General features: G+C 47.8%; 1 protein-coding gene across 2 annotated transcripts in view; it reads right to left on the bottom strand.

Annotated features, from left to right (window-relative positions):
• LOC137616453 (U11/U12 small nuclear ribonucleoprotein 48 kDa protein-like) overlaps positions 1 to 27256 on the bottom strand; it is a 143858-nt gene that overhangs the window by 23553 nt on the left and 93049 nt on the right. For both annotated transcript variants that reach the window (XM_068346229.1, XM_068346231.1), the window contains exon 2: positions 5855 to 5960. In XM_068346229.1, the coding sequence (XP_068202330.1) occupies positions 5855 to 5960 (106 nt within the window). The remainder of the gene's footprint in view (positions 1 to 5854; positions 5961 to 27256) is intronic.

Here is a 27256-nt window from a genome sequence, read left to right as displayed (position 1 = left end):
ACAACGATAAGGCACAAGCTCTCTTGTCGAGCAGCCTGAAAAAGGCGGGTTACACTAACTCGAAAGTGTCCGCATTGAGCAAGAAACACCCTACCTTTCTTGCTCCTGCTTCAAGAGCCTTCCCCTTTACGTCGAAGGCATTCCAGGCTGTTGCCAAGCCAGTGGAGGCAGGCAAACCATGCCCTGCACTAGAGGAATGCAGGCCTCAGTCGTTAGCCCTGCCCATGGATGAGAAGGAATGGAAGGAAGTCCATCTAACCTTCTCAGTAGGGAAGGTAGATGCAGATATTGCGGGATGACAGTTCAGTGAGAATCTCCCTAAGCTGTCAGACTTTCTCTTGCGTAGGGAGCAAGAGACGAAGGAGAGGCTTGCCGTCTCCCTATCCCTACAGAACTGCATCGAGATGTGTGCAGGCCACAAAAGCACCCCAGATATGCTCACGGTCCTGGCCAAAATGCATATGGCCACCTTAGTGAAGGATCTGTACGGCTTCAAGAAAGCTAGGAGAGCCTGTAGAGAGTTTGTGTTTGCTGTGGCGTCAGTAAAACACGAACCCAGGAAACTGATTTCTTCCAACATCTGGGGTAAAGACCTCTTCCCAAGTGAAGTGGTCAAAGAGGTAGTCAAGAAAGCCGCCACAGAGAATAGGAACCTTCTCCAGAAGTGGGGCATCTCTTCAAAGAGGAAGTCTTCCCCGGATGCGGATCCCCAACCTAAACGAAAGTCGAAGAAGCCAAGACTACCATCTCGGCCTGCCCAGTAACATCCTACAGTCACCATGACCGCAGTGCCCCAAGTGGTTGCTCAACCACAAACCACATTCCAAGTGGTACCTCAACAGCTGGTTGCCCAGTCACCAGCGATCAACCCAGGGTTTGAGAGGCAAACCACTACCTTTCGTCCGAAAGGAAGAGGCTCCCGACGGGGCTCCTCTCAAGACATCCCTCCCGAGGAAGGGGAAGACGCGGTCAGGGTGACAAACCCTCCGGACAACCTAAGCAATGAGATGCTTCCGGTAGGAGGGAGACTCCAACACTTCCAAGATCGTTGGGCCCACAGCCTAATCAAGAACGGACTAGGATGGAAATGGAACAAGTTTCTACCATCATTTCCTCAATTCTTCCAACACTCCACCCCCATTGGAAGAATATACCTTAGAACTCTTGAGCAAAAAGGTTATAAGGAAAGCAAAGTCCATCAAATTCCAGGGAAGGCTGTTTTGTGTTCCCAAGAAGGACTCAGACAAAGTCAGAGTCATTCAACAAGTTCATCGAGAACGGCAAGTTCAGGATGTTAACCCTTCAACACATAAGGACCCTGTTACCCAAAGGGGCATACAGTCTCAATAGACCTGGCAGATGCTTACTGGCACCTCCCAGTCAGCCGCCCACTCTCCTCCTACCTAGGATTCAAGTTACAGAAGAAAAAGTATGTCTTCAGAGCCATGCTCTTCGGACTAAACAGTCCCAAGGATCTTCACGAAACTTGCAGACACAGTTGTTCAACATCTACGCCTAGAAGGTGTTCAGGTAGCAGCGTACCTGGACGACTGGCTGGTGTGGGTAGCATCCAAGACTGCTTGTCCGCAAGCATCCAAGAAAGTGATCCAGTTCCTGGAACATCTGGGATTCAAGATTAACTTTAAGAAGTCTCGACTCTCTCCAGCTCAAGAGTTTTATCGGCTGGGAATCCATTGGAACTTGAAGTCACATCACCTCTCCATTCCTCCCAGGAAGAGGAGAGAGATTGCGGGGTCTGTAAAGAGACTACTGAAATCCGACAGGATCCCAAGACACCAACAGGAAAGAGTACTGGGCTCTCTCGAGTTTGCAGCAGTAACAGACCCAGTGCTAAGAGCACAGCTGAAAGATGCGTCAGGAGTCTGGAGAAGATACCCATCAAACGCTCAAGGAGATCTACAAAGACCGATACCGACCTTACTACGATCACTTCTCAAGCCGTGGTCGAAGGTCAAGAGCCTAACGAGGACCGTGCCCTTGCAACCACCTCCCCCATCAGTGACCATCCACACAAATGCCTCGACGGAAGGATGGGGAGGTCACTCCCACCAAAGGAAAGCTCAAGGGACTTGGTCATTCCTGTTCAAGACCTTTCACATCAATATTCTGGAGGCTATGGCAGTCCTCTTAACGCTGAAGAAACTATCCCCTCACAGATCAGCCCACATCAGGCTGGCATTGGACAGCAAAGTGATAGTGAGATGTCTGAACCGACAAGGCTCGAGATCGCCCCACATCAACCATGTGATGTTAGCCATTTTTTGTTTAGCGAAAAAGAAGAGATGGCACTTATCAGCAGTTCACCTACAATGGTTCCGCAATGTGACAGCGGACGCTCTATCCAGGCTAAAGCCGATAGAGTCAGAATGGTCCCTAGACGCAGACTCATTCTCCTTCACCTTGGAACTAGTCCTGGAACTGCAGATCGACCTCTTCGCGACGAGTGACAACAAGAAACTACCTCGATATGTAGCCCCATACGAGGACCCTCTGGCGGAGGCGACGGACGCCATGTCCCTAGTTTGGAATGAATGGACCCGGATTTACCTGTTCCCTCCAACCAATCTCCTACTGAAGGTCCTCAACAAGCTGAGATCCTTCAAGGGAACGGCAGCTCAAGTGGCCCAAGAGCAACTGGTTCCCTCTGGTGATGGAACTGAAGCTGAGGCTGGTCCCTCTACCGAACCCATCTCTATCTCAACTGGTTCAGAAGTCGACTGTCTTTGCTTCATCACAGAGAACCCAAAACCTTCATCTCATGATTTTCTCGCCTTAGCGGTTAAGAAAAGATTTGGGATCTCAAAAGGCAGTATAGACTTCTTAGAGGAATACAAGTCAAAGTCAACCAGAGGACAATACGAATCGTCTTGGAAAAAGTGGGTTGCTTTCGTTAAAACAAAAAGGCCAAAAGAAATCTCAATAGACTTCTGCCTGTCCTTCTTCATTCACTTTCATGAACAAGGCCTGGCTGCCAACACCGATAACTACGTGCAAGTCAGCCTTGACTAGACCTCTTCTACACGCCTTCCAAGTGGACCTGACAAACGAAATCTTTAACAAGATCCCGAAGACATGCGCTAGACTTAGACCTGCAGCCCCTCCAAACCCATTTCATGGTCCCTGGACAAGGTTCTACACTATGCTTCAACCTTGAACAATGAAGATTGTTCTCTTAAGGATCTAACCCAAAAAGTTATTTCCCTGTTCGCTATAGCCTCAGGGGCTAGAGTTAGTGAAATAGTAGCCCTATCAAGAGACGAGGGCCATATTCAGTTCACAGAAGTGGGAGAACTGAATCTCTTTCCTGATCCTACCTTTCTCACCAAGAACGAGCTACCCACCAAGAGATGGGGTCGCTGGAGAATCTGCCCTCTGAAGGAAGATGTCTCTCTATGTCCAGTAGAATGTCTAAAGGTCTATCTTCGAAGAACTTCAGACTTCAGGGGAGGACAGCTCTTCAAAGGAGAAACCTCAGGATCGAACTTATCCCTAAAACAACTGAGGGCGAAGCTCATCTACTTCATTCGCAGAGCGGATCCTGACAGTACACCTGCAGGTCATGATCCAAGTAAAATTACTTCCTCACTGAACTTTTTTCAGTATATGGACTTCGAGCACCTTCGCTCATATACTGGCTGGAAGTCATCCAGAGTGTTTTATAAACATTATGCGAAGCAAGTGCACGAACTTAAGCATTATGTGGTGGCGGCAGGCAGTGTAGTAAACCCTGTCGTCTAGTGTTGCGATGAACAGTGAATTGATTGGGACTTTCAATTCGGGTGAAAAGGTGTTGACACCTTCCAGTGCAACATCTTTTATGTGGGTGTCACCATGGTGACACTAGCACTGTTCAAATTTTCAGGTGCAGAATTATACAAAAGACACTTGTGCCAAGTGTACATTTTACACAGTGTTGATAGTATCCAACATTTACAGAAAATTATATTGACAAAATTTTTCAATTTTATAAGTGGCATTAATCCTTTTCTTCCCTTTCAGGTAGAAAATCTTTAACTGTACATGTTGTATGTATAATTCTCTTTTACGTTTTACACTTGTTATCCCATTTACTCATTTAGCCTAAATAAATGAATAAAAGGAGTGTAATTGTGTCTTATTTTGCCCCGCAAATAGCACAATAAAATGTAGCCAGAGTTCTTTTACTCATTTCCCTAAGTAAAACTTATAATTATTGTACTAAGAGAAACAAACAGATCTAGTTGATACTTATATTTGTTCCTACATATATACAAACCTTGAGACTTTTTTACTGTCTAGCATGACACTTCCCTGCAGGGGGCAGGAAGCCCTAACATTGTTCTATGATTAGTGGTAATGACGTATAACGGTAACGTCGTATTTCTCAATGGTCTGGATGACCATATAAAATTGTCCCAAGGTTGAGGCACTTATACAAATCCACAGATACAGTACTTTCAAGCAATTCTCTGGCAAACTTCCATCACGACGACATGGCGTGAGCCCAAGAAACGGATTTTTGAAGCGAAGCGAAAAATCTATTTTTGCGTGAGATGGCCATGTCGTCCTGATGGACCCGCCCTCCTTTTCTAAGAAAAGGCTTAGGCAAGATCCCTCCCGAAACTACTATATATGTAGCACCATGCTCAATGCTACAAGGAATGAGCGCCATCTTGGAGCCTTGTAATAGTACGGGAGGAAGGGTAACCTTGATAACGGCTCCCCTTCAGTTTCGCCACTCTTCCCCTCGAAGCGAAAACGCTATTCGGGGTGAAGATTGCCATGTACCGTATCAAGATATACGTCCCCTGATATTATGCGATATCCTTAAGAGAAATTTTAAGGATACTCGCGCCAGGAGTCAGAATTCTGGAGACCTATGGTCAATTCTCTGGGAGTATCACTGTAGCCAAATATCCCTTAGAAAGCTGCCTAAATGAACCTTCCATCAGGATGACATGGTCATCTCGACCAAAAATAGATTTTTCGCTTTGCTTCAAAAATCTGTTATTTATCTCACTTATTTCCTTTCCTCGTGGGGCTATTTTTCCCTGTTGGAGCCCTTAGGCTTACAGCATCATGCTTTTCTAAATACTGTAGGGTTGTAGCTTAGCTAGTAATAATAATAATAATATATGTTTAATGGGGAGCTGGGCCAAAATAACTTCTGTATCAGTCGATTAAAATGCGAAGTGTTTCTGACTAACTCCATTGTTTGTTTACATTTGGGAGACATCTAGTGAGCTATTGGCATTGCACATGCATTGCTTGCGTTCGCTTGTGCAAGCTGTTTTGTTTTTTGTATGACTTAATCATTACCTGACTTTTTTAACCAATTATGAGGTTCCAAATTTTTATGCCATAGTTCACGGATGTAATTCTACAAGTCATTTTTTTTCCGACCTCCCCTTCAGTTTCAACTTCACTACCATAACGAAAAGATGCCTCTAAGAGGGAAAGGCAATCTATTTCAAAATTTAGTGTAATTTAATTTATGTCAGCAATTGATAATGATGAAACTACCCTCCATTCAGTGCACTGTATGGCTATTATTGCTCATGTGGAAAGTAAAAAATATTGCTGCAAATCACTCTGTTTTGGCATTTTCCCACCCCAAAAACACCCGTTCCCCACCGGGGTCCCCCATAATTATCTTTACAGTATATAAGGGGGTCCAAAAACTCATGAACTGGTGGTTTGCCCCAATAATCATGGTCACAAATGCATAAAACACAAGATAGCAAGTAGGAAAATCATATGGCTCATATATTTGGCTAGAGATTAAAGAATTATATATTTACCACATTAAAAGATGCTACAGTATACCTTTTTATACCACTCTGTATTCACTTACCAATTAAAACTCCGGATTGGGAGGACAAAGGTAAACATGGTAGAAGAGGTTCTTCACTGTATGTGTTTTCTTCGTCTTTATCCAAAATATCTCCAGGTTTTGGGTTCTACGGTGTAAAACAACAAGAATTATTATAAAATTTGTTTACAAGCAATTTCATGTTAGATGTTCTAACATAGATATTTTAAAATATTTAAAATGACAAATTCGTAGATAATTCGTATTTTTCCTAACGATACAAACCTAGCTATTTACATGGGGTAATTACTTTGGCGACAGCCGATGACGAGCCATAAAGTTTTAACGAGGGTTTCCTACCCTACCGCTAGCTAGCGGGGGGGTAGGGAGGGGTAGCTAGCTACCCCTCCCCCTCACACACACCGGAGAATACTCCACTTTACTTAGAGGTAGGACTTATCTTGGGGGACAGGGCTGGCGGGCACATAACTATAAATAGCAAGGTTTGTATCGTTAGGAAAAATACAAATTATCTACGAATTTGTCATTTGTTCCGTAACTGAATAAAAACCACGCTATTTACATGGGGTGACTTAACCCTTAGGAAGGGTGGTAAGTCCCGGCCATACTGGCTTTTGGCTTGCCCGGGGATTCCATATTCGAGTGGTCAAGAACTCGGACAATAGGGAATCCCTGCTCCTCGCTGGCGGTTGTGAAACTGCTGCGGCCTACATAAGGTGTGTGCGAAGGTGAAAAGTGACTTGTCCCAGGCAGTTGCCCTGGAGTCCCTCAGAAGGAAATCCAGGCTAGGACTCTCCCAATACCACCTCATCAGGGTATGGGGACATGACAGTATTACACATAATACTAGGAACATAAGGAAGCATGGTTTACCTGCAGGGGTTTGAGGTCAGCTGTGCAGAGAACCCAGGATGCTGCTTTCTCCGTGGGAGGAGAGGATGAAGAAAAGAATAAGGGCCAGACAGATCTTTTCATTCATGCAGACTAACACCAGGTAACAATGCCCTCAACCGTCTGCCACTTGTCCATCAAGGAGCCTGAGGTTCAGACCAGCTGTTGTGAAGCCACCACAGGGCCGATAGAAACGTATCGAGCCTCCTGTGGGTCATGTCTTGCAGGTAAGGGGGGTGAGAAGAAGGTCTGAGGCTTCAACATCCCCGCTTACAGGACCTGCGTCACTGAAGATGCTCCATGAAGGGTAGGGTCGTATCTAAGTCCCTGACATCATGGGTTCTAGGGCGATGCGACGGAGAAGGGCCAGGATTCAAGGCAGGGTGTAGCACCCTGCGAATCCAGGCCGAGATGGTACTCCTGGAGACCCTTCTCCTCGTTACCCAGGATCCACGAACTAGACTTGGACCTGGAGACGATGGTCTGAGTCATCTGCTACAGGACGGAGACCCGAGCCCTGGAAGGAGTCGAAGCGGGTCCGGCACTCTCAGATTCTGAGTCTCGGCAACAAACCTCAGGGACGAACCTGAAGTTGTCTGCCCCTAACCCCCTGAATGGGCGAAGTCGTAAGAGAGACCATGTGACTCGCTTGGCTGAAGATAGGCTAGCAGGAACACTGTCTACCCAGAAAGGTGGTGGTCTGGGGACTCTTAGTGGTTCGTCAGGGGGGGTCTCTTTAGAGACTCGAGGACTCGAACCACGTTCCAAGGAGGAGGTCTCACCTTTGACTGAGGGCAGGAGAGGACAAGGCTTCGCATGCGAAGGAAGAGTTCCAGCAGGGGAGAAATGTTTGTCCCTAGAGCCAGGAGGCAAGCCTTAAGGCTGGGGGATAGCCTTTCACAGTCGAAACTGAAAGGCACACTTATCCCACAATCCCACTAGGGGCTCCGCTATGCTGGAAGCGGCAACGTGTGGAGGGATGCCCTCTCCCCGACACCGGTTACAGAAACTCGCCCAATCGCCTGGGAGATTACTTGCAGAAGACTTGCGCAGGTGTCCAGGCCTCCTTTTCGCCACTTGTTGCGAAAATCCTCTCTCTTTGAGGAGGTGCTGGATAGACTCCCGGCGGGAAGAGGAGCAAGCTACGGAGGCAACACATCGATGGTGTCCCACCGTTGCTGGAAGGCATCCTACCAGAGGGCCTTGGGATCCGTGACCGGGGAGCAGTACAGCGGGAGCTTGCAGCTCAGTGCTGTAGCGAACCGGTCCACCGAGGGAGCCCCACCAAAGCAGGACTTGTAGGCTACTTGAGGATCCAAAGACCACTCGGAATGTGGTGTCCGTGACACACTGCTCAGATTGTCGGCGAGCCCAATCCTTTGCCTGGAATCAAGCGAGCTGCCAAGGAGACCGAGGGGGACTCGGACCATCCCGGTATCTCCACCGCAGGATGGGATGGTTGTACTGAAAAGTACCTCCTTGTCTGGGCCAGAAAACCATCACTGGTGTTGTTGATCCTCATAACCACATAGTAGTCAGCCAGGCTAGGTGGAGCTACTGAAGAGCCAGAAACACAGTTTCTGTCTCTAGTAGGACTAGAGAAGGTTCTTCCTGGTTCTGACCTCCGGCCTGAGGACCCGTGGATCAAAACGTGCCCCCCCCCCCCCCCCTTTCTTTGACGCGTCCGAAAACAGCATCAAGTCAGGGGGAGGACGAGAAGGACCACTCCCTCTTGTAGGCCCTCGTCAGCTCCCCACTCCTATGGGTTTGTCTGTACCGGTTGTCCCCTAGGGCTCTCGGCGTCTGGGGAGACGCGCCCCCGACTCCCCCGCGCCCTGAGTCGCCACTGAAGAGAACTCAACCTGGGGCGACTGTGGAAACCAGACGGGCCAGGGAGGGGAGACAAAACAACCTTGGGATGGAGGGTCTTCTCGTGTGAGGAAAGGTCTCACGACCTTCCTCTGCCTTGGTACCCTGACGTCTGAAGGGAAGGCTACGGGAGATAGGCGCCTAAGAGCAGGCTCGGTATATCAGACTCAGAGGGCTGCGGGGAGGACTCCTCGAGGACCACCATGATCTTTAGAACTTGGAAAAGTCCGAGGAGCTTGTCCCGATGACAAAGAAGGGAAGCCTTCGAGACTGCCAGGATCGGCCAGCCACCCAGGAACGGAGTGGCTGGATGCCGATGCTGAGCGCCTGTGAAGAGATCCGAGAGGAAGTATCGGAGAACTGTTGAGGTGCCGTGGAGAGGCCGAAGCACAGCCCTTGAACTGGTATACCCGCCTTCCAGGCGAACTCCAAAGTACTTCCTTGAAGATGGGTGAACCAGGACCGGAAGTACGAGACTTACCGGACCAGTGTACCCATGAAGACTTGTGGTCTCACAGCAAAGCAGACCGAGTCTGCTGTCGCTATGCTGGACAGAGACTGTTTGACAACCCTGTACAGAGTCGAGGAGGGAAGGAGGCGACTACGGAGGCCTCGAAACCCGTTGGCCACCTTTTGGAGGGGGCGCCTCTCCGACATGGACTGGATTTCCGCCTGGAAGACCCGTCCCCTCACCGATCCCTACCCAGGGAGGAGGGAGGGGCTCGAAACCAACCGGGACTGTTGAAGGAGACAAGCCCGGAGAGCTGGCCCTTGGCCTAGTCTCTGGAGCTCTCCATTCCCTAAGATCAGGGCAAGCTGCACTGGCATAAGGGAGCCCTTGGGTGAGTAGAACCCGGTCCAGGACCGAATCCTTCCCTTACTGAAGAGGAATCTCTGAATCTGGGATCCCCTTGAGGTTTCTCCTGAGGGCCAGAACCTGCCAGAACGCAAGTTCTGACCCCTGGAGCTCATCCTCCTGATGGACAGGCAGCAAGGTCTCCCATTCCCGGAGGCTCTTCCTGGGAGACTCGTAGACATGCCACAAGGGTCCAACTGGATCCTGTCGGATCCTTGCGCAAGACAGGACCTCAGGATCCCTCCTAGGAGGGAAACAGGACCCCAGGGGTGAAGGATGTAAGGCTTCGCCCCCTCAGCATGATAGGACCCTCAGGAAGAGGCGGAGATTCTCCCTATGGAATGAAGGGGGAGAGGACCGGGTCTTCCGACCCTCCTGGGGATGGGCAAAGCTCATCTGCGGGGGAGGGGAGATGGCGACTGAGGAGGACTCATCGCCTGCGTAAGGACTCGCGAAGGGACAGGATAGTACTTGGGGAAGATACCATGTCAGGGATTCCTCTCACCCCTTTCAGGGGGAGAGGAAGCTGCCACTGATTAGTGACCCCAGTCAGAAGGCACAGGCTCATTGCCTGTTTGAGCGATCTGACTACAGCATCCCACCAGGGATGCCGACCAATCCTCACGCTGACAGGGAGTCCCTCTGGAGGGAAGAGGATCGTTCGATCCTCTGGGGGAGATGACACATGAGGGTACGCCCGTAGAGAAACTGCAGTGAAGGGAGAAGAGACCTTTGACCTGACCGGAAACCTTCCCCCCCTCCGGAGAGAGCGCTACTCTGCGCTGCGGGGGAGGGAAACGCGGAGGTGGCCTGACTGCCATAAGCCCTGATGTAAACAGGGCGTGGCCGTGTTGGAGAACGGTGCGCCGATCACGCTGACGATCGCGCGAAAAGTACAGATCTGGGTAGCGCGTGAATAAAGCATGCGTAGCAGACAACCACACCCACATGCCCGCGAACCCGCGAGAGCGTGGGCGTATCGGCGACCGCGTGAACAATCCCCGCGTCTCCGCGCGTATGAAAATCGCTGGCGCTTGGGAGTGAAAGATCGTGGGCGAGGGAAACCATCCCACGCGTGAACGATCTCGGCGAAAAAAGATCGGCGGTGCTAGCGCCGACGGCGATTGCATGTGGGGAACCATCCCACACGCGGAAGAATAACGCAGAAGAAACGCTGACGATCTTCGGTGCTTACGCGAGTACGAAGAAAGTAGGCGCTAGCGCGAGAAAAACCGTAGGAGACAGTGGGCGGGGATCCATAGTTCCCGCCTGCGAAAGATCTCCAACTATCTAAGGCGATCGTCAGCAATTCGCGCGAGCCCTGACGATCTCCGACGCTCCCGTGTAAGCGACGATCGTCGGAGCTCGCGCGCGAGAGAAGATAGTCGGCGATCACAAGCGGGAACCTCGGTGCCCGCGCGCGGACAATCTACGACAATCGCGAGCGGGAAAACCGCGCGCGGACGATCCGTGCGATGATTGCGTGAGCCTCAATGGTCACACGCGGGAAACTATCCCGCGAACGGAACGATCTTCGGCGCTCACGCGTACCGTGAAGATCGTCGGCGCTCGCGCGCCTAGCGCCGAATCCGAAGATCGGCGGCGAACGGCCGTAGGCGATCGCGTGCGAAGAACTGCTCGCGGATGGCCTCGTTGTCGTGCGCGGGAACCATCCCGCGCACAGAACGATCATAGGAGCCTAAGCGTACTAAGATCATCGGTGCTTCCACTTAGTGCCGGATCCGAAGATCGCCGGCTAACGGCCGTTGATGATCTCGTGCGGAAAACCGCGCGCGGGAAACCATCCCGCTCACTGATCGATTCTCGGCGCTTACGCACACTAAGAAGATAGTCAGGGCTTGCACGCCCAGCGCTGGATCCGAAGATTGCCAGCTAACGACCGTTGCCGGGATGACGATCGCGAGCGAAAGGTCCTGAAGGTCGCACGCGGGAAACTATCCTGCGCGTGGGCGATCATCAACGCTTACGCATTAGCGCGAACAGAAGATAGTCGGCTAACGACTCTCGACGATCGTGAGATTGTGCGCAGGAAACCATCCCGCGCGGGGGCGATCATCAACACTTACGTGTTAGCGCGAACAGAAGATCGTCGGCTAACGATCGTCGACGATCGCGCGTTCCTCGACGATCGCGCGCGGGAAACCATCCCGCACGCGGGCGATCATCAACGCTTACGCGTTAGCGCGAACAGAAGATCGTCGGCTAAACCGTCGATGACCGCGAGGTCGCGGGCTGGAAATAATCCCGCACGCGGGCGGTCTTCAGCGCTTATGCATGAGTGAAGATCGTAGGCTCCTGCACAACAGAAGATCGTCGGAAAATGGTTGAAAGATCGCTAACTCGTAGATCAGGAACTGGGATGTGTCCCTAAAAGGGAGAGCATCCCCTGAAGAGGACCAGGAGGTCTACTTCAGTGCCAACGATCAACTGAAGGACTGCTAAATACTCTGAGGAGTGGTCTCTGTGAGGTACCTTTCCCGCGAACGGGAGAGGTGGCCTTCGTAGAAGAGACTTAAGAGACACCGAAGGCTGAACTGCTGGTGAGCGCCAGTGCGCTATCTCAGGAACCCCAACAATGTGCGCAAATGCGCAGGGAACGTTGGTAGCAGCCTAACTGGATACTGGAACAGGGAGTCTCTAAGGCAGTCTCAGGAACAGCAGGAACAGCAGTCGAGCGCTAGCGCGTAAGGGAACGTTGGCGCGCAGGTAATACCTGGCACTTAAGAGACTTACTCAAGGTGTGAGAAAGTCTCTCCTGCCCCGAAGGAAGGAGCCCGTTAGATAACGGGGGCGTGGGCGCCCAAGGCGCGTCTGCAGTCAGGAACGGATACAGCAGGCAACAGGAACACTGAGGGACGAGAGACCAAGGGTCTAACGTAGCCTGAGTAGCGAGGCCCCGAGGGGATAGTTGCAAAACCCCGAAGGGTCAATGCAACGAGAAATGGAGTTTTTATGATAAAACAAAGTTTTATGAATACTTACCTAGCAGTTATATATATATATAGCTGAGTCTCTGACTGCGGCAGAATTTAATCGAAAATCGCGGCAACCGCCTTGTGGTGGTTGTGCGGTTAGGTGGTTAACAACCCTTACAGGGTGGTACTTGGAATCATTCCTGTTTTCTGCTCCTCAGATTATCTTTGCCTGACCTGTCTCCTGAGGGGAGGTGGGTGGGCTTTAAAATATATATATAACTGCCAGGTAAGTATCATAAAACTGTTTTATCATAAAAACTCCATTTTTATGAATAGAACTTACCTGGCAGTTATATATATATAGCTGATTCACACATCTGGAGGAGGGAAACAGACAGAAAAACATAGTTGGGGAAACAACAAAAGAGTTGTAGGAGAACAAACACCTTGATTCCTTACCTGGTAAGGTAGCTGACTTCAAAGGTAACTGCCTCTAGAGTCACTTTCCCTTAGGAGTGTTCAGCCAGGAGTAGACCTGCTACGCTGCAAACAACTCAGTCTAGTCTGTCAAAGGGGTAGGACCAACAACTTGACTAGACTTCAGAAAACTACCTTCCCATATAAAAAAACCTGCAACCTTACTAAAGCTAACCATCTAACCTTGCAGAAATAGATATAAACTATCTATCTGGACTGAGGGAACCGTACCACAGGACGAGGATCTCAGACAACCATAAAAAAGACAAACCCATATACAAGTACATAAACTAAGGTTGAGTGGGGGTAGTAACTCCTTTGCCTAATACAGAAGCCGCAGCTACGTATGGGCCCAAGGTATAACACTTGTCATAGTCCACTCTTACCTCTCTGAGGTAATGAGAAGCGAAGACAGAGTTGCTCCTCCAGAACGTTGCGTCCATGATCTGCTTAACTGACATATTTTTCCAGTATGCCAGCGAAGCAGCAATGGCCCTTACTTCGTGAGCCCGTACTTTTAACAGGGCGAAGTTTTCTTCCTCACAAAAGAGATGGGCTTCCCTAATAGTTTCCCTCAGGAAAAAGGACAAAGCGTTCTTTGACAGGGGTTTTTGAGGATCCTTCACTGAACACCATAAGGAGTTGGAAGCACTCCTCACGCTCTTAGTGTGGGCCAAATAAGCCTTGAGAGCCCTAACCGGGCAGAGGAGGCTTTCCTGTTCCTGACCTACTAGATTCGTGAGGTTAGGGACTTCAAAAGTCCTAGGCCAGGGTTTCGAAGGGTTCTCATTCTTGGCGAGAAAGTCGAACCTCAAGGAACAAACCGCTCCATTTAGGGTGAAGCCTACACGCTTCTCGATTGCCTGGACCTCGCTGATCCTCCTGGCAGTCGCTAGAGACAAAAGGAAGAGGGTTTTCTTAGTCACATCTCGCAGAGAAGCTTGCGAGATAGGCTCAAACTTCCTGGAGCACAAAAACTTAAGCACCACATCCAGGTTCCAAGAAGGGGGTCTTAAGTGCACCTGCTTCGTTGTCTCAAAAGACCTAATGAGGTCCTGCAAGTCCTTATTCTGAGATAACTCTAAGCCTCTATGCCTAAAGACGGTTGAGAGCATGCTCCTGTATCCTTTAATGGTAGATACAGCCAGCTTAGCATCCTGCCTGAGGTACAAAAGAAAGTCTGCAATCTGGCTTAGAGAGGTAGAGGACGAGGAAACCTTGCGCCTCCTGCACCAAGCTCTAAAGGTCTCCCACTTTGACTGGTAGACTCTTTGTGAAGAGATCCTCCTTGCCCTGGCAATAGCTTTCGCCGCTTGTGCCGAAAAGCCTCGAGATCTAACGAGCTTCTCGACAGTCTGAAGGCAGTCAGATTGAGAGCGAGGGGGTTTTGGTGAAATCTCTCGAAGTGGGGTTGTCTGAGAAGATCTGGACTTGCCAGGAGTCTTCTTGGAAAGTCCATCAGCAACCCTACCACTTCGGTGAACCATTCCCTCGCAGGCCAGAATAGAGCCACTAGGATCATTCGTCCCGAATCGAGGAGAGCGAACTTCCTGACAACCAGATTGATGATCTTGAACGGGGTAAAGGCATACATGTCCAGCCCCGTCCAATCCATCAAGAAGGCGTCCACTGCAACAGCTTCCTCGTCCGGGACTAGGGAGCAGTAGTTGGGATCCTCTTGTTTAGACCGGAGGCGAAAAGGTCTATTACTGGTCTGCCCCACAACTTCCAGAGGCTCCGACAGACATGCGGGTTGAGAGTCCACTCTGTAGGAAGGACCTGTCCCCTCCTGCTGAGCATGTCTGCCCTGATGTTTCTCTGCCCTTGAACAAACCTTGTCAACAGCTGGGTCTCGTTCTCGTTCGCCCAGAAGAGAAGCTCTCTCGCAGTTGAGAACAGAGAGAGGGAGTAAGTTCCCCCTTGCTTCCTTATGTACGCGAGAGCTGTGGTGTTGTCGGAATTGATCTCCACAGTCTTTCCCGACACCGAGGTTTTGAAGACCTTGAGCCCTAACAAAATGGCCATCAATTCCTTCCTGTTGATATGCCAACTGACCTGACTCCCTTCCAAAATACCTGAGACCTCTTTGTTCCCTAGTGTTGCTCCCCAGCCTGACTCGGACGCGTCTGAGAATAACACTAGGTCGGGGTTCTTTTTGAACAAGGAGATCCCTTTTCCCAACAGAGCTGGGTCCAGCCACCACATTGAAAGATCCTTGATCTCTGTCGGAATGGGAAAAGAAAAAGTGTCCTTCTGGATCTTTCTGTTCCAAACCTTTGTGAGGAAGTGTTGCAGAGGCCTTAGGTGCAGTCTCCCCAAAGGGACAAACTGCTCCAGGGAGGATAGAGTTCCCTGCAGACTCATCCACTCCTTCGCTGAGCATTCCTGCTTCCTCAAAAAGTCTTTGACTTTGTCCAGGCACCTGGTCTGCCTCTCCTGGGAGGGAGAAGCCTGAAAAAGAACTGAATTCAGAACTATCCCCAAATAGAGAATAGTCTGATTCGGCTCGGTCTGAGACTTCCCCCAGTTGACGATGAGTCCCAGGTCCTGAGTGATCGTATAAGTTTTCATTAGGTCCTCCAGACATTTCTCTTTCGACTGTGACCGGATCAGCCAGTCGTCTAGATAGAAGGAGACCCTTATCCCCTCCTGGTGTAACCAGCCTGCCACATTCGCCATTAGTCTGGTGAAAACTTGGGGAGCTGTGCTGAGACCGAAGCAAAGTGCCCTGAACTGGAAGCACTTGCCCTAGAACACAAACCTCAGATATCTCCTCGAAGACGGATGAATGGGGACGTGAAAATAAGCGTCCTGCAGGTCAAGAGAAACCATTTAGTCTCCTGGACGAACTGCAGCCAGCACTGACTGAGTCGCCTCCATGGAGAACTTTGTTTTCTCAACGAAGGCGTTCAGAGAGCTGACATCTAGGACTGGTCTCCATCCACCCGAGTTCTTGGGAACCAGAAACAGGCGATTGTAAAAGCCTGGGGAGGCGAGGTCTTGAACTGGCTCTATTGCTCCCTTGACCAACATCTGGTCGACTAGCTCCAGAAGAGCCTCTCGTTTCCCCGCGTCGGTGTACTGAGCCACTAAGGCTAGGGGAGAGTCTGAGAGAGGTGGTTTCTTTAAAAAGGGGATCTTCTAAACTTCCTTGACGACTGAGAGGGACCAGGTGTCCACCCCTCTCCTTTTCCAAGACTGCCAAAAACGAGACAGTCTTGCCCCTACTGGTGTCGGGAGGACTTCCATCTCATTTTTTGGACCGGGGCCTAAACGCACCCCTGCTGGTCCTTGGCCCTGACTCTTGTCTTCTCCCCCTAAAATCCGCTCTCGAGGAGATCCTGCCCCGAAAGGGCTGTTGAAACTTCTTCTCCTCCTTCTTCAGAGGAGCAGGAGCAACAGGTAAGGTCTTTCTAGCCGACCGAGACAAAAGGTCCTGAGTAGCCTTCTGAGCCAGAGAAAGGGAGATATCTCTGACCAGAGCTTCAGGAAAAAGATGACGTGAAAATGGGGCGTAAAGTAGCTCCGACTTCTGGGCAACAGTCACCGATCTAGAGGTGAAGGAGCACAAAAGGGCCCTCTTCTTTAAGACCCCTGCTGAGAAAAGGGAAGCCAATTCATTAACTCCATCCCTTAGAGCTTTGTCCATGCAGGACATGATACTCGTCAGGTCCTTCGTGTCCTCCAGGAGTTCAGACTTCCTGGCCAGAGTCCCGAGAGACCAGTCCAGGAAGCTGAAAACCTCGAAAACCCTGAAAATTCCCTTGATGAGGTGATCAAGCTCCGACATGGACCACATCACCTTGGCAGAGTTTAAAGCATGCCTTCTTGCCGAGTCCACAAGAGCCTGGAAGTCACCTTGGGAGGAGGAAGGCACTCCTAACCCCAAAGGTTCCCCTGTCTCATACCACATACCGGCCTTGGAAGCGAGCCGAGACGGTGGAAAAGAAAAGGTGGTCTTGACAGCTTGTCTCCGTTCCTTCATCCAATCATCCACTTTAGCGAGAGCTTTCCTGGCCGAAATTGAAAGTTTCATTTTGATGAAGGCCGAAGACTTAGTAGCTTTCTTCCTGGTAAATTGAGACTGAGGAGAATGAGGGGCCGAAGGTTGAAATTCCTCCCCATAAAGTTCCAAAAGAGAGCGAGAAAGAACCTTGTAATCGCTAGAAGAGTCGGCAGGTTTTTCTTTCTCTTCCGAAATATCTTCGAGGTCCTGCTCAAGGATAACATCCCGAAGAGTTGGGCTGCCAGCAGTCTGGCAGCGAGAGCTGTTTGAATCCTGGCGCCGAGCGCCGCTAACATCCAATCGGCGAGAAGCGGTATCGTCACGATGACGAGAAGCGGTATCGTCACGATGACGAGAAGCGGTATCGTGCCGATGACGAGAGGCAGTATCGTCACGATGACGAGAGGCAGTATCGTCACGATGACGAGAAACGGAAGCGTCCTGAAGATGCAGGCTGCCGTCGCCTTGAAAATGCAGACTGCATTCATCCTGTTTCCTAAGAAACGAGGCAGTAACGTCCAGGCGTTTCGAAAGGGAAACGGAATCATCACGGCGCCGAGAACGAGAGGCAGTATCGTCCTGGCGCCGGGAGAGGGGGGAAGGAAATTCCTGGCAGCGTGCCGATGAAGAGGGTGTGCGTTGTCGTACGGCCGACGAAGTGCGCAGAGGTTTCTTGGGAGAGATACTAAAATCTCTCTTAGAAGAAGATCTCTTAACAGGCAAAGAGACGTCCTTACGTCTGACGGACTGAGAAGGGTGGCTGAAAGCTTTAACTAACGATGAAAGTTGTTCCTGCATAACCACCATGAAAGCTTTAGCAACCTCCCCTGGCTCTCGCGATGCCGAAGACAGCAGTTGTCGTACGGCTTGACTGGGAGCGCTGGCAGAAGAAGCAGGGAGTCTAGCAGGATTAACTGGGCTAAGGACTCTCTGTTTCGCCCTTTTAACAGGAACATCGAAATCGTCTTCCGAAGGATCAGGGTCTCTGCTACTCGAACCGGGAGAGGGAGAGCGAGACTGCACGTCCCGGTTCCACCCTCTCTTCATTGGTCTTCATTCGTAACGCCAATTACGTCTGGGAGAACGATCAGGCGAAGACACAAACGTATCCGACACGCCTTTCCTACGGCGGTCAAGAGCAGCCTGGGAGATCGCAACAGGACTGTCTGAGGCGACGACTGACCGAGGATAAGCACCTCTCACCCCCTTTCGGCTTTCGACGTACCTTCTCCCTTGGTCCTGGGAGCTTGGTAGAGGTCTAGACCTAGGGGTATGACAGATTCGATCAGTCGCCACCTCCACTGCACTTTCACAAGCACTAATTTCACCTACACCCTTACCTTTAAAGGCCTCCAACTGTGCTTTAATGGCCTCCAATTCAGCAGCTAATTTAGCATACCCAGGGTCATCCGTAGGCACAGATCCTGTAGAAGGGGCAGGAGTCACTACATTTGGGGAAGGAACACCTTCCAAAGGGGTTACAAGCAAAGGGTCAATATATAAATCTAAGCTAGCTTCACTAGCAAACTTTGACTTTGATTTAGCTCTTCTAACTCTATCAATCTCAAGTTTGCGCACATAGCGCTTCATAGCTAACCAATCATCATCACTTAAAACCTCGCATTCCTTGCACTTATTATCTAAAGCACATTCAAACCCCCTGCAACCCATACAGATAGTGTGAGGGTCAACCGAAACCTTCGGCAACCTCACCTTGCAAATATCATTCGCACAAACACGATAATGAATTTTCTCACTCATGATAATAAAGGAAAAAAGACAAAAAAACAAAAACAACACGATTGCCAAATCCCAACACAGTGTACTTCACCAAAAACGAAGTCCAAAAAGGAGATGAAGGGAAAGCGATCCGAAAAAACTCTGAAAGGCAGACCAACGATGTTGTCGATCCGGCCGGCAGAGATAATCTGAGGAACAGAAAACGGGAATGATTCCAAGTACCACCCTGTAAGGGTTGTTAACCATCTAACCACACAACCACCACAAGGCGGTTGCCGCGATTTTCGATTAAATTCTGCCGCAGTCAGAGACTCAGCTATATATATATATATATATATATATATATATATATATATATATAACTGCCAGGTAAGTTCTATTCATAAAAACCGAAGTTTCTCCGTCACTAAACACCGAAGCGTAGAAGTGAGTAAAGTTACGAGAGCCCGAGGGAACTGCGTAACTAAGATCCGAGACCCCGAAGGGTCAGGGAAAAAGAGAAACCGAAGTTTTCCTGACACTAACACCGAAGTGCTAGTGACTGAACAGCAAGCTGTTGATGACAGGAACAATCCTCCGAAGAGGAGTCTAAAGGGTCTCTCTCGCGAACGAGAGAGGTGAGCACTTCGTAGAGGAGACGAGGAGCCCCGAAAGGCCGTGAGATCAGCAGACGTAAACAGGAACAATCCTCCGAAGAGGAGTCTCTGTGAGTGTCCTCTCACGCGAACGGGAGGGGACACTTCGTAGAAGAGACAAAAAGGAGCGATCCTCCAAGGAGGAGCCCTTAGTGCGGCCTCCCTCGCGAACGAGAGAGGGCCGGACTGATCCTGCAGCTGCTCAGCCCCTTGAGCGTAGCTACAGAAGCGACCGCTCAGCCCCGAGAGCATAGTCGCTAGTACCATGGTCTAGCCTTGCAACCGCTCAGCCCCTTGAGCAAGTCACAAGGGCGGTCGCTCAGCCTTAAGAGCATAACCGCCAAGGACCAAGGAAAAGTAAAAGGGAAGTTAACTAACTACCCTGGAGGCGAACCTCCTTATCGTTCTAGGATGCAAAAAAGAGCTGGCAATAATCACGGGGGAACCTCTAAGTGAAGGGACCGCCCCTGACGAATGCCTGAGAGACGGCGGCGAAGCCGACTCCCCAGGATAAACAGGACAGCTCTGTTTCGAAGGCGCACACAACAGGCACGAAGAAACAGCATCGTAAACTGGAAAATAAAACAGAATAATTATTTAACAGAAAATTCCCCCGGGTGAAACTCCGAAGAGAAACCCCGAGGGAAAGAACATAAGAACGAAATAAGGTATGCGCCCCCCCTCCCCCACCCAGCATGCCCAGGTGAGGGGGGGACGAAAGTTAACAAAACAGAATTATAACATGATAATTATGCAACTGACTTTGAATGTTCCAAGGATCACCGACCCCCGAAGGGACGTGAGCCCTGAGCTGAAAAGTTAAGACACAATTACATTCGTAAAAATAATTTGAGACAAAAAAGACTAAATAGTGACTCGGTTCTGAGAAGCTATCGTAGGCGTAGTACGGAGTAAGAGGTGAACGACCTCAAAAGAAGGGCCAGACACCACGAAAGGCAACCATGGTGGCCTAGAAGTGCAAGGCCGTGATCACGGAAGATCGTGGTGGCCAAAGCCGGCGAACTCTAGCAGACGTACACAATACACACTGCACAACACCGAAAGGAAAGGAAACTTACATTTTATATACACAAAAATATATATAAACATCAGAAATGTTTAAATATATCCAGTATAAGAAAAGGTAAGTTAAAAGACAAAACAATAATGGACGTCAAGAGAGCATAGGAGCGGAACCTCCGATCCCTATGCGAGCCAAAAGTAAAGAGGAGTATTCTCCGGTGTGTGTGGGGGGGAGGGGTCACTAGCTACCACTCCCTACCCCCCCCCCCCCCCCGCTAACTAGCAGTGGGGTAGGAAACCCTCGTTAAAACTTTATGGCTCGTCATCGGCTGTCGCCAAAGTAATTACCCCATGTAAATAGCGTGGTTTGTATTCAGTTACGGAACAAACCCTTGTTAAATAGCGTGGTTTGTATTCCAGTTACGGAACAAATATAGTTTATTAAAATTTCCATATGAGAAAAATTATTTACCGAAACACTGTTTTTTAATCTTGCAATTACACATGAGAAGAATTATAACAAAACCTTTTTCTAATGGAAAATCTGGGTTTGGTGTTTATTTACCAGTGTCTCAATGTTTAGTGAAATGCTGGAGGCAGCTACTCTAAGATTATTTTCAAGGTGATTATCTGTCAGCCTTGATCTTGTTTTTGATGTTGCGTAGTTCATTTTCGTGAACAGCTGCTCATATATAGAAGAACTGTACCCCCGAATAATGATATTTTCTTTCTTGTAAAATCGGTGATCTGCTGGAAAACTTCTTTAGGGAGATTTTTATAAGACTCCAGTAATGATTAATCTCTAATTTTTCGCCTCAGATCTTCATTTCCTTGAAGTAAATCAATTCCAGATGCAATTCCTTGGGAGATTCTTCAACAATGATATAAAATGGTGTAGAAAATATACGTACAGTAGATTACTGTAATTTCTTGTGATCTGAAATCTTGAAATCTACTGATGAATTCTTTGTGAATTGATATAAGCTCATCAGCATAGGAAGTGCAGTCTGCTTTGCAATAATTTGCCAATATAGGGAAATGGAAAGTATTAACATTTCTCAGTTGTTTTTCAACAGTTGAATTTTATTTTGAAATACTTGGATATGACTGTACAACTGATGATCAAATTGGAGCTTTCCTTGCAATTTTGAATTCTTGTCATCAAGATATGAAATAATATAAACAAAAAAGCGAGATCCTGTAATCAGACATCATCACTTAATCAGGAATAGACTTGCCTTTCATTTCCATAAATTTGAAAATTTCACTCAAAAGATCATAAATCATTTTAAAATATTTCCTTTGCTCAACTATCGCAACTCACAGTAGTAAACCAGAAATCCATATTCTGCCTCGACATCCTCAAAAAATTTTCAAACTGGCGGTGATTCAACGCTCGAGATTTTATAAAGTTGATACTGTACTCGAAACTACTCTAGACAGGACGTGTTGAAATTTCAGGGACTTGACGCACAAATTCCATTGGTGAATTATGCAGTGAAACACTGAAAAATCTTTTGTGTCTATGTTCATAGTAGTTAACTCCGTTCTAATTTTAAAAGTTAAGCCAACTTTATTACCAACCATTGCAGGTGCAGGTGCACCAGCTGTTGATAAACCATGAAGTATTTTAAAATGGAGATTAAATTTAGCCATTAACATTTCTAATTCTTGAAAAATATTCTCTCCAGTGGTAGTGTCTTTGATCACTTGAAGACCAAGCATTTCTTCTGTGATATTGAAATCATCATCAATTCCACGTACAAAAACAGCAAGTGGGGCTGTATTTGCCACGTCAGTACTTTCATCAATAGCTAAGGAAAAATACTTGAATTTCGAAGCAATCCGTCTTGTTACAGTTCTACGAGACAAACTAATATTATCAATTTCTTTTTTTTTTCTGGCTGGACATAAAATATCGACCACTGCTTGTAAGCACTCTTTCACAAATTCGCCATCACGAATAATTTTTTGTTTTGCAATCTTCTCACTGACAATATAACTACCACGAATAATATTGTTGGCATCATCACATCATTTGAGGAAAACTGACTGCTGTCCTTTCAAATCTTTAATAAGTTTTTCGACTTTTTGTTTCCAACTTTTACCTTGAAAATTATCATAGAGATGAGAGCTTGGAAATAGTGTCTTTTTACATTATATTCTTTCATAACAGCAACTGACTCTGAACACAATAAACACATTGGGTTTCCTTTGATTTGTGTAATAAAATAGTCATGTGTCCACTCTTCTTGGAACACTCAAGATTCATTATCCACTTTCCTCTTTTTCAATGACAACATTTTGAGTTGGATGCATTCAGTAAATAAAAAAAAAATTATATTAATTATAGATTTGGTTCTTTATGAACTACTGGAAAAGCCAAAGGAGATATTTAGGCCTCTCATCCGGATGGTATCTTCAGAGCAACTGACATTTACACGGTGAATCAAGAAGAAAACTATTCAACACAAAGAACATTAATCCATTGATAATTAGGAAAAAGAATGGTAAAAATAATCCAACTTTCTTGGAAGGGATTTACCAAACGATGGAAAAAGGATTAAAGACGATATTTTTCAAATGCTTCTTAACAGATTGTCCTTTATAAATGCAATAATCAAATGAGTTTCCATACGATTAAAAGTCACCACATTAGTACACTCCAGATAGCAGTAGCGAATTTAAGTCCACTTTAATTACAGTGCTACTTACTTTAAGTTCTTCAAAGTTCTCCATGGGCCGGATGAGAAGCCTCCACAGGCCGTAAATTCCCCATGCATAGTGTAGAGCAACAAGTCCGAAGGAGGGACGAAAAGATCTTGGCCTTAGCAAAGACTTTTCTCTGACACCCACCATAGTAGGTCCGTCACTTGGTCCTGTGCAATAGGAACTAGAGTGTCCGGGGAGTCGGAGTGTTGGTTCCATATGGACTTCAGCTTCCAATGCAAGGATCTGATCCTGAGGCAGACTTTGGGAACTACACGGAGTAAAGAGGTTAGATGGCCTATGAGACAAAACCACTGCTGGGCCGGTTGATCTTCCCTTCTGAGAAAGGGTCTTGTAGCTTCTCTCAGCCTATGTACTCTGTCGTCTTTCTTTTATTTTCTTTTTACGGGTTTATTTCTTGCCCTCCATCAAACACTAAAGGTCTGTTCAGGCGGGCCTTGGTGTGTGAAAAAAATAATTTCTTTCCAGTTAATATTTTGCTCTGTATCGTTATCAGTTATTTCGCTAGCATTTGTATTCAGGCTTAATAGTTTTCAGGTCACTATTAGAACACTTTCTAAAAAGATAAGTCTTCAGGTTTTTCTTGAAAGCTGCCACATTATTGCTATTCTTGACATCGAGTGGAAGGTCGTTAGAGTCTCGGTGCAGCATAACTGAACGTTCTTCCTCCTATTGTATGATTCACACTAATTTCGAATAGTCTATGTGGGTCATCAGCATGTCTAACTCTTACAGTGGCGCTGGTAGCTTCAGGATAGGGGACCAAACAATCACGAAGATATTTAGGCTTATCACTTGTAAATGCTTTGTGAGTCAACAAGCAAATTTTAAATTCAATTCTAGCCTTAACAGGTAACCAATGTAGATCGATCAATGCAGAAGTTATTCTCTCCCTTAGTTTAATGCCTTTTATCAGTCTAGCAGCCCGGTTTTGCACATTTTGAAGCTTTGACACCAAGGGATACAAATCGTCGCCTATCTGGACGATTGGCTCATTTGGGCCCAGTCGCACCAGGAATGCAACAGAGCTACGTCGAAGGTACTCCATTTTCTCGCCAAACTGGGCTTCCAAGTCAACCTCCGGAAGTCCCGCCTACAACCATCAAGCCTCTTCGAATGGTTAGGCATCCGTTGGGACCTCTCAAAGCACAAGCTCTCCCTTCCTCCCAAGAAGGTGAGGGAGATAGCTTCCAAGGTCAGGAACTTTCTCAAACACAAACAGGTGTCCAGAAGAGCTTTAGAACGAATCCTCGGCCTACTCCAGTTTGCCTCACTGACCGATCTCCTATTAAAAGCCAAACTCAAAGACATCAATCGAGTTTGGAGAAAGAGGGCGACAATACCTTTAAGAGACAAGACCTCGAAGATCCCCTCTGTCTTGAAAATGAGACTACAACCATGGTCCGATCGGAGGAACCTCTCCAAGTCGGTTCCTCTACAGTTCCCCTCTCCACAAGTGACAATTCATACCGACGCGTCTCTGAGTGGTTGGGGGGGTTACTCCCAACATCAGATGTTTCAGGGCTCTTGGTCACCCGCCATGAGACAGTTCCATATCAATGTTCTCGAAGCCATGGCGGTGTTCTTGACCCTGAAGAGAATCTCCCCTCCGAGGTCGACCCACATCAGAGTAGTCTCAGACAGCACAGCCGTAGTCCACTGCCTCAACAGGGGGGGGTCCAAATCACCCAACCTGAATCAGATCCTGGTCACTATCTTCACCTTGGCAGCCGACAAAGACTGGTTCCTGTCAGCAACTCACCTAGCAGGAGTCCAGAATGTGATAGCAGACTCATTATCCAGGACGAGCCCACTGGAATCGGAGTGGTCCCTGGACATGCACTCCTTCCGGTGGATACTCAGGCTGGTTCCAGGTCTCCAGGTAGATCTATTCGCGACCCGACTCAATCACAAACTCCCATGTTATGTGACACCGAACCTGGACCCTCAGGCTTATGCCATGGACGCATTAACCGTGGATTGGAACCATTGGCAGAAGATCTACTTATTCCCTCCAGTGAATCTTCTACTGAAAGTCTTGCACAAACTCCGCTCCTTCAACGGGGCAGTAGCTTTAGTGGCACCTCACTGGCCAAAGAGCAGTTGGTTTCCTCTCCTCCTCGAGTTGAAACTCCGTCCCTTCCGGATCCCATTCCCCAAACTGACCCAGGTGGTTCAAACTCGGACTGTGTCAGATTCCTCAAGGATAGCCAAAACCCTAACTTTGTGGATTTCATGAAGTTTGCGGCGCGTAAGGACGCAAACATCGACCCAGATAATGTCCTCTTTATAGAGTCAGACAAAAGGGACTCAACGATTCGCCAATATGATTCGGCGGTTAAGAAACTAGCGGATTTCTTAAGGACTTCAGACCATTCGGTTATGACTCCTAATTTAGCCATCTCCTTCTTTAGGTCCATATTTGACAAAGGCCTAGCACTAGCACTATAACCACCATTAAGTCAGCTCTGAGGAAAGTCTTCCTGGTTGGGTTTAACATTAACCTGGCGGAGTCTTATTTCTCATCTATTCCAAAAGCATGTGCTAGGCTTCGACCTTCGGTTCGTCCTCAAAAGGTCTCTTGGTCTCTAAATGATGTCCTCAAACTGGCCTCCGACACGGACAACGAATCCTGCTCTTATATCACTCTTCTTAGGAAGACTTTATTTCTAACAGCTTTGGCCTCGGGTTCCAGAATCTCAGAACTAGCAGCTCTCTCACGAAACTCAGAGAACATGGATTTCCTCCCTTCAGGTGAGGTACTTCTTTCACCAGACAGGGCGTTCCTAGCTAAGAACGAGGACCCCCAAAATAGGTGGTCCCCTTGGAAGATTATTCCTCTTCTCCAAGATACTTCTCTATGTCCGGTCACCACTCTCAGGGCCTTTTTAGCCAGGACTGCTACCCGATCGTCTGGCCCCTTGTTTATCAGAGAACAAGGAGGTACCATTTCCATACGTGGCATTAGGCAACAGATCCTATACTTTATTAAACAAGCCAATACGGGATCATTTCCCCATGCTCATGATATCCGATCGATAGCTACCTCCATCAACTATTTCCAGAATATGGACTTTGATAACCTTAAGAAGTACACGGGTTGGAAATCTCCTATGGTCTTCAAACGCCACTATCTAAAGAACTTACAGGCTCTTAAATACCCAACGGTTGCAGCTGGGAGCCTTATCTCTCCCCATTGATCTTTTGTTCTTCCTTTCATCCATCTCTTCTCTTCTCCCTCCTACCCGCCACTCGCACCACGGCGCCGCTTCCTTGGTGGTTCGTTAGCCCTAAGTTTATTACATATTAGGTTAATATGATTGTAACTATTATTGTTTTCCGTTGTTATAAGGTTAGGATATTCTTAGCCATGTCAGTTTTGTTGCATGTTTTCCTCTGATGCTCAGAGGTTTCCCTGTTATGTTTGTTTAACCTTACTCTCACTATGCCCTGTGGCTAGTTTATGTTTTGTGCCTACTTACCTAAATTATATATGATTTTCTTTACATGGTGTTGTTTCTCTCCCCTTATTAAAATGTTATTTTCATTAGTAAAATAAATTTTTGAATATACTTACCCGATAATCATGTAGCTGTCAACTCCGTTGCCCGACAGAATTCTACGGACGGGATACGCCAGCGATCGCTATACAAGAGGGGGGTGTACTCACCAGCGCCACCTGTGGCCAGGTACTGCAGTACTTCTTGTTGACACCACCTCAATTTTTCCTCGGTCCACTGGTTCTCTATGGGGAGGAAGGGTGGGTCAATTAAATCATGATTATCGGGTAAGTATATTCAAAAATTTATTTTACTAATGAAAATAACATTTTTCAATATTAATCTTACCCGATAATCATGTAGCTGATTCACACCCAGGGAGGTGGGTGAAAACCAGTGTACATGTATATCAAGAAGCTAAGTATCCCGTATTTCATATTATCAGTTATTCAAAATAACAATGAAATTATAAGTACCTGGTAAGGAAGTCGACTTGAACCATTACTCTGCCTTTAATAAGTTCGTCTTCCTTACTGAGCGCAGCGTTCCTCTTAGGAGGCTGAACAACTCTAAGGTGCTGAAGTATAAAGGGCTGCAACCCATACTAAAGGACCTCTACACAACCTCTAACCTAGGCGCTTCTCAAGAACGAATTGACCACCCGCCAAATCAACTAGGATGCGGAAGGCTTCTTAGCCTACCGTAACAACCCAAAAACAACGATAAAAGCATTCAAGAGAAAGGTTAAAAAAGGTTATGG

The sequence above is a fragment of the Palaemon carinicauda genome, chromosome 22 (assembly GCF_036898095.1).
Source record: "Palaemon carinicauda isolate YSFRI2023 chromosome 22, ASM3689809v2, whole genome shotgun sequence".
Taxonomy (NCBI): Eukaryota; Metazoa; Arthropoda; class Malacostraca; order Decapoda; family Palaemonidae; genus Palaemon; species Palaemon carinicauda.
The sequence above is the reverse complement of the archived record's forward strand: the minus strand, read 5'-3'. Positions and strand labels throughout refer to the sequence as shown.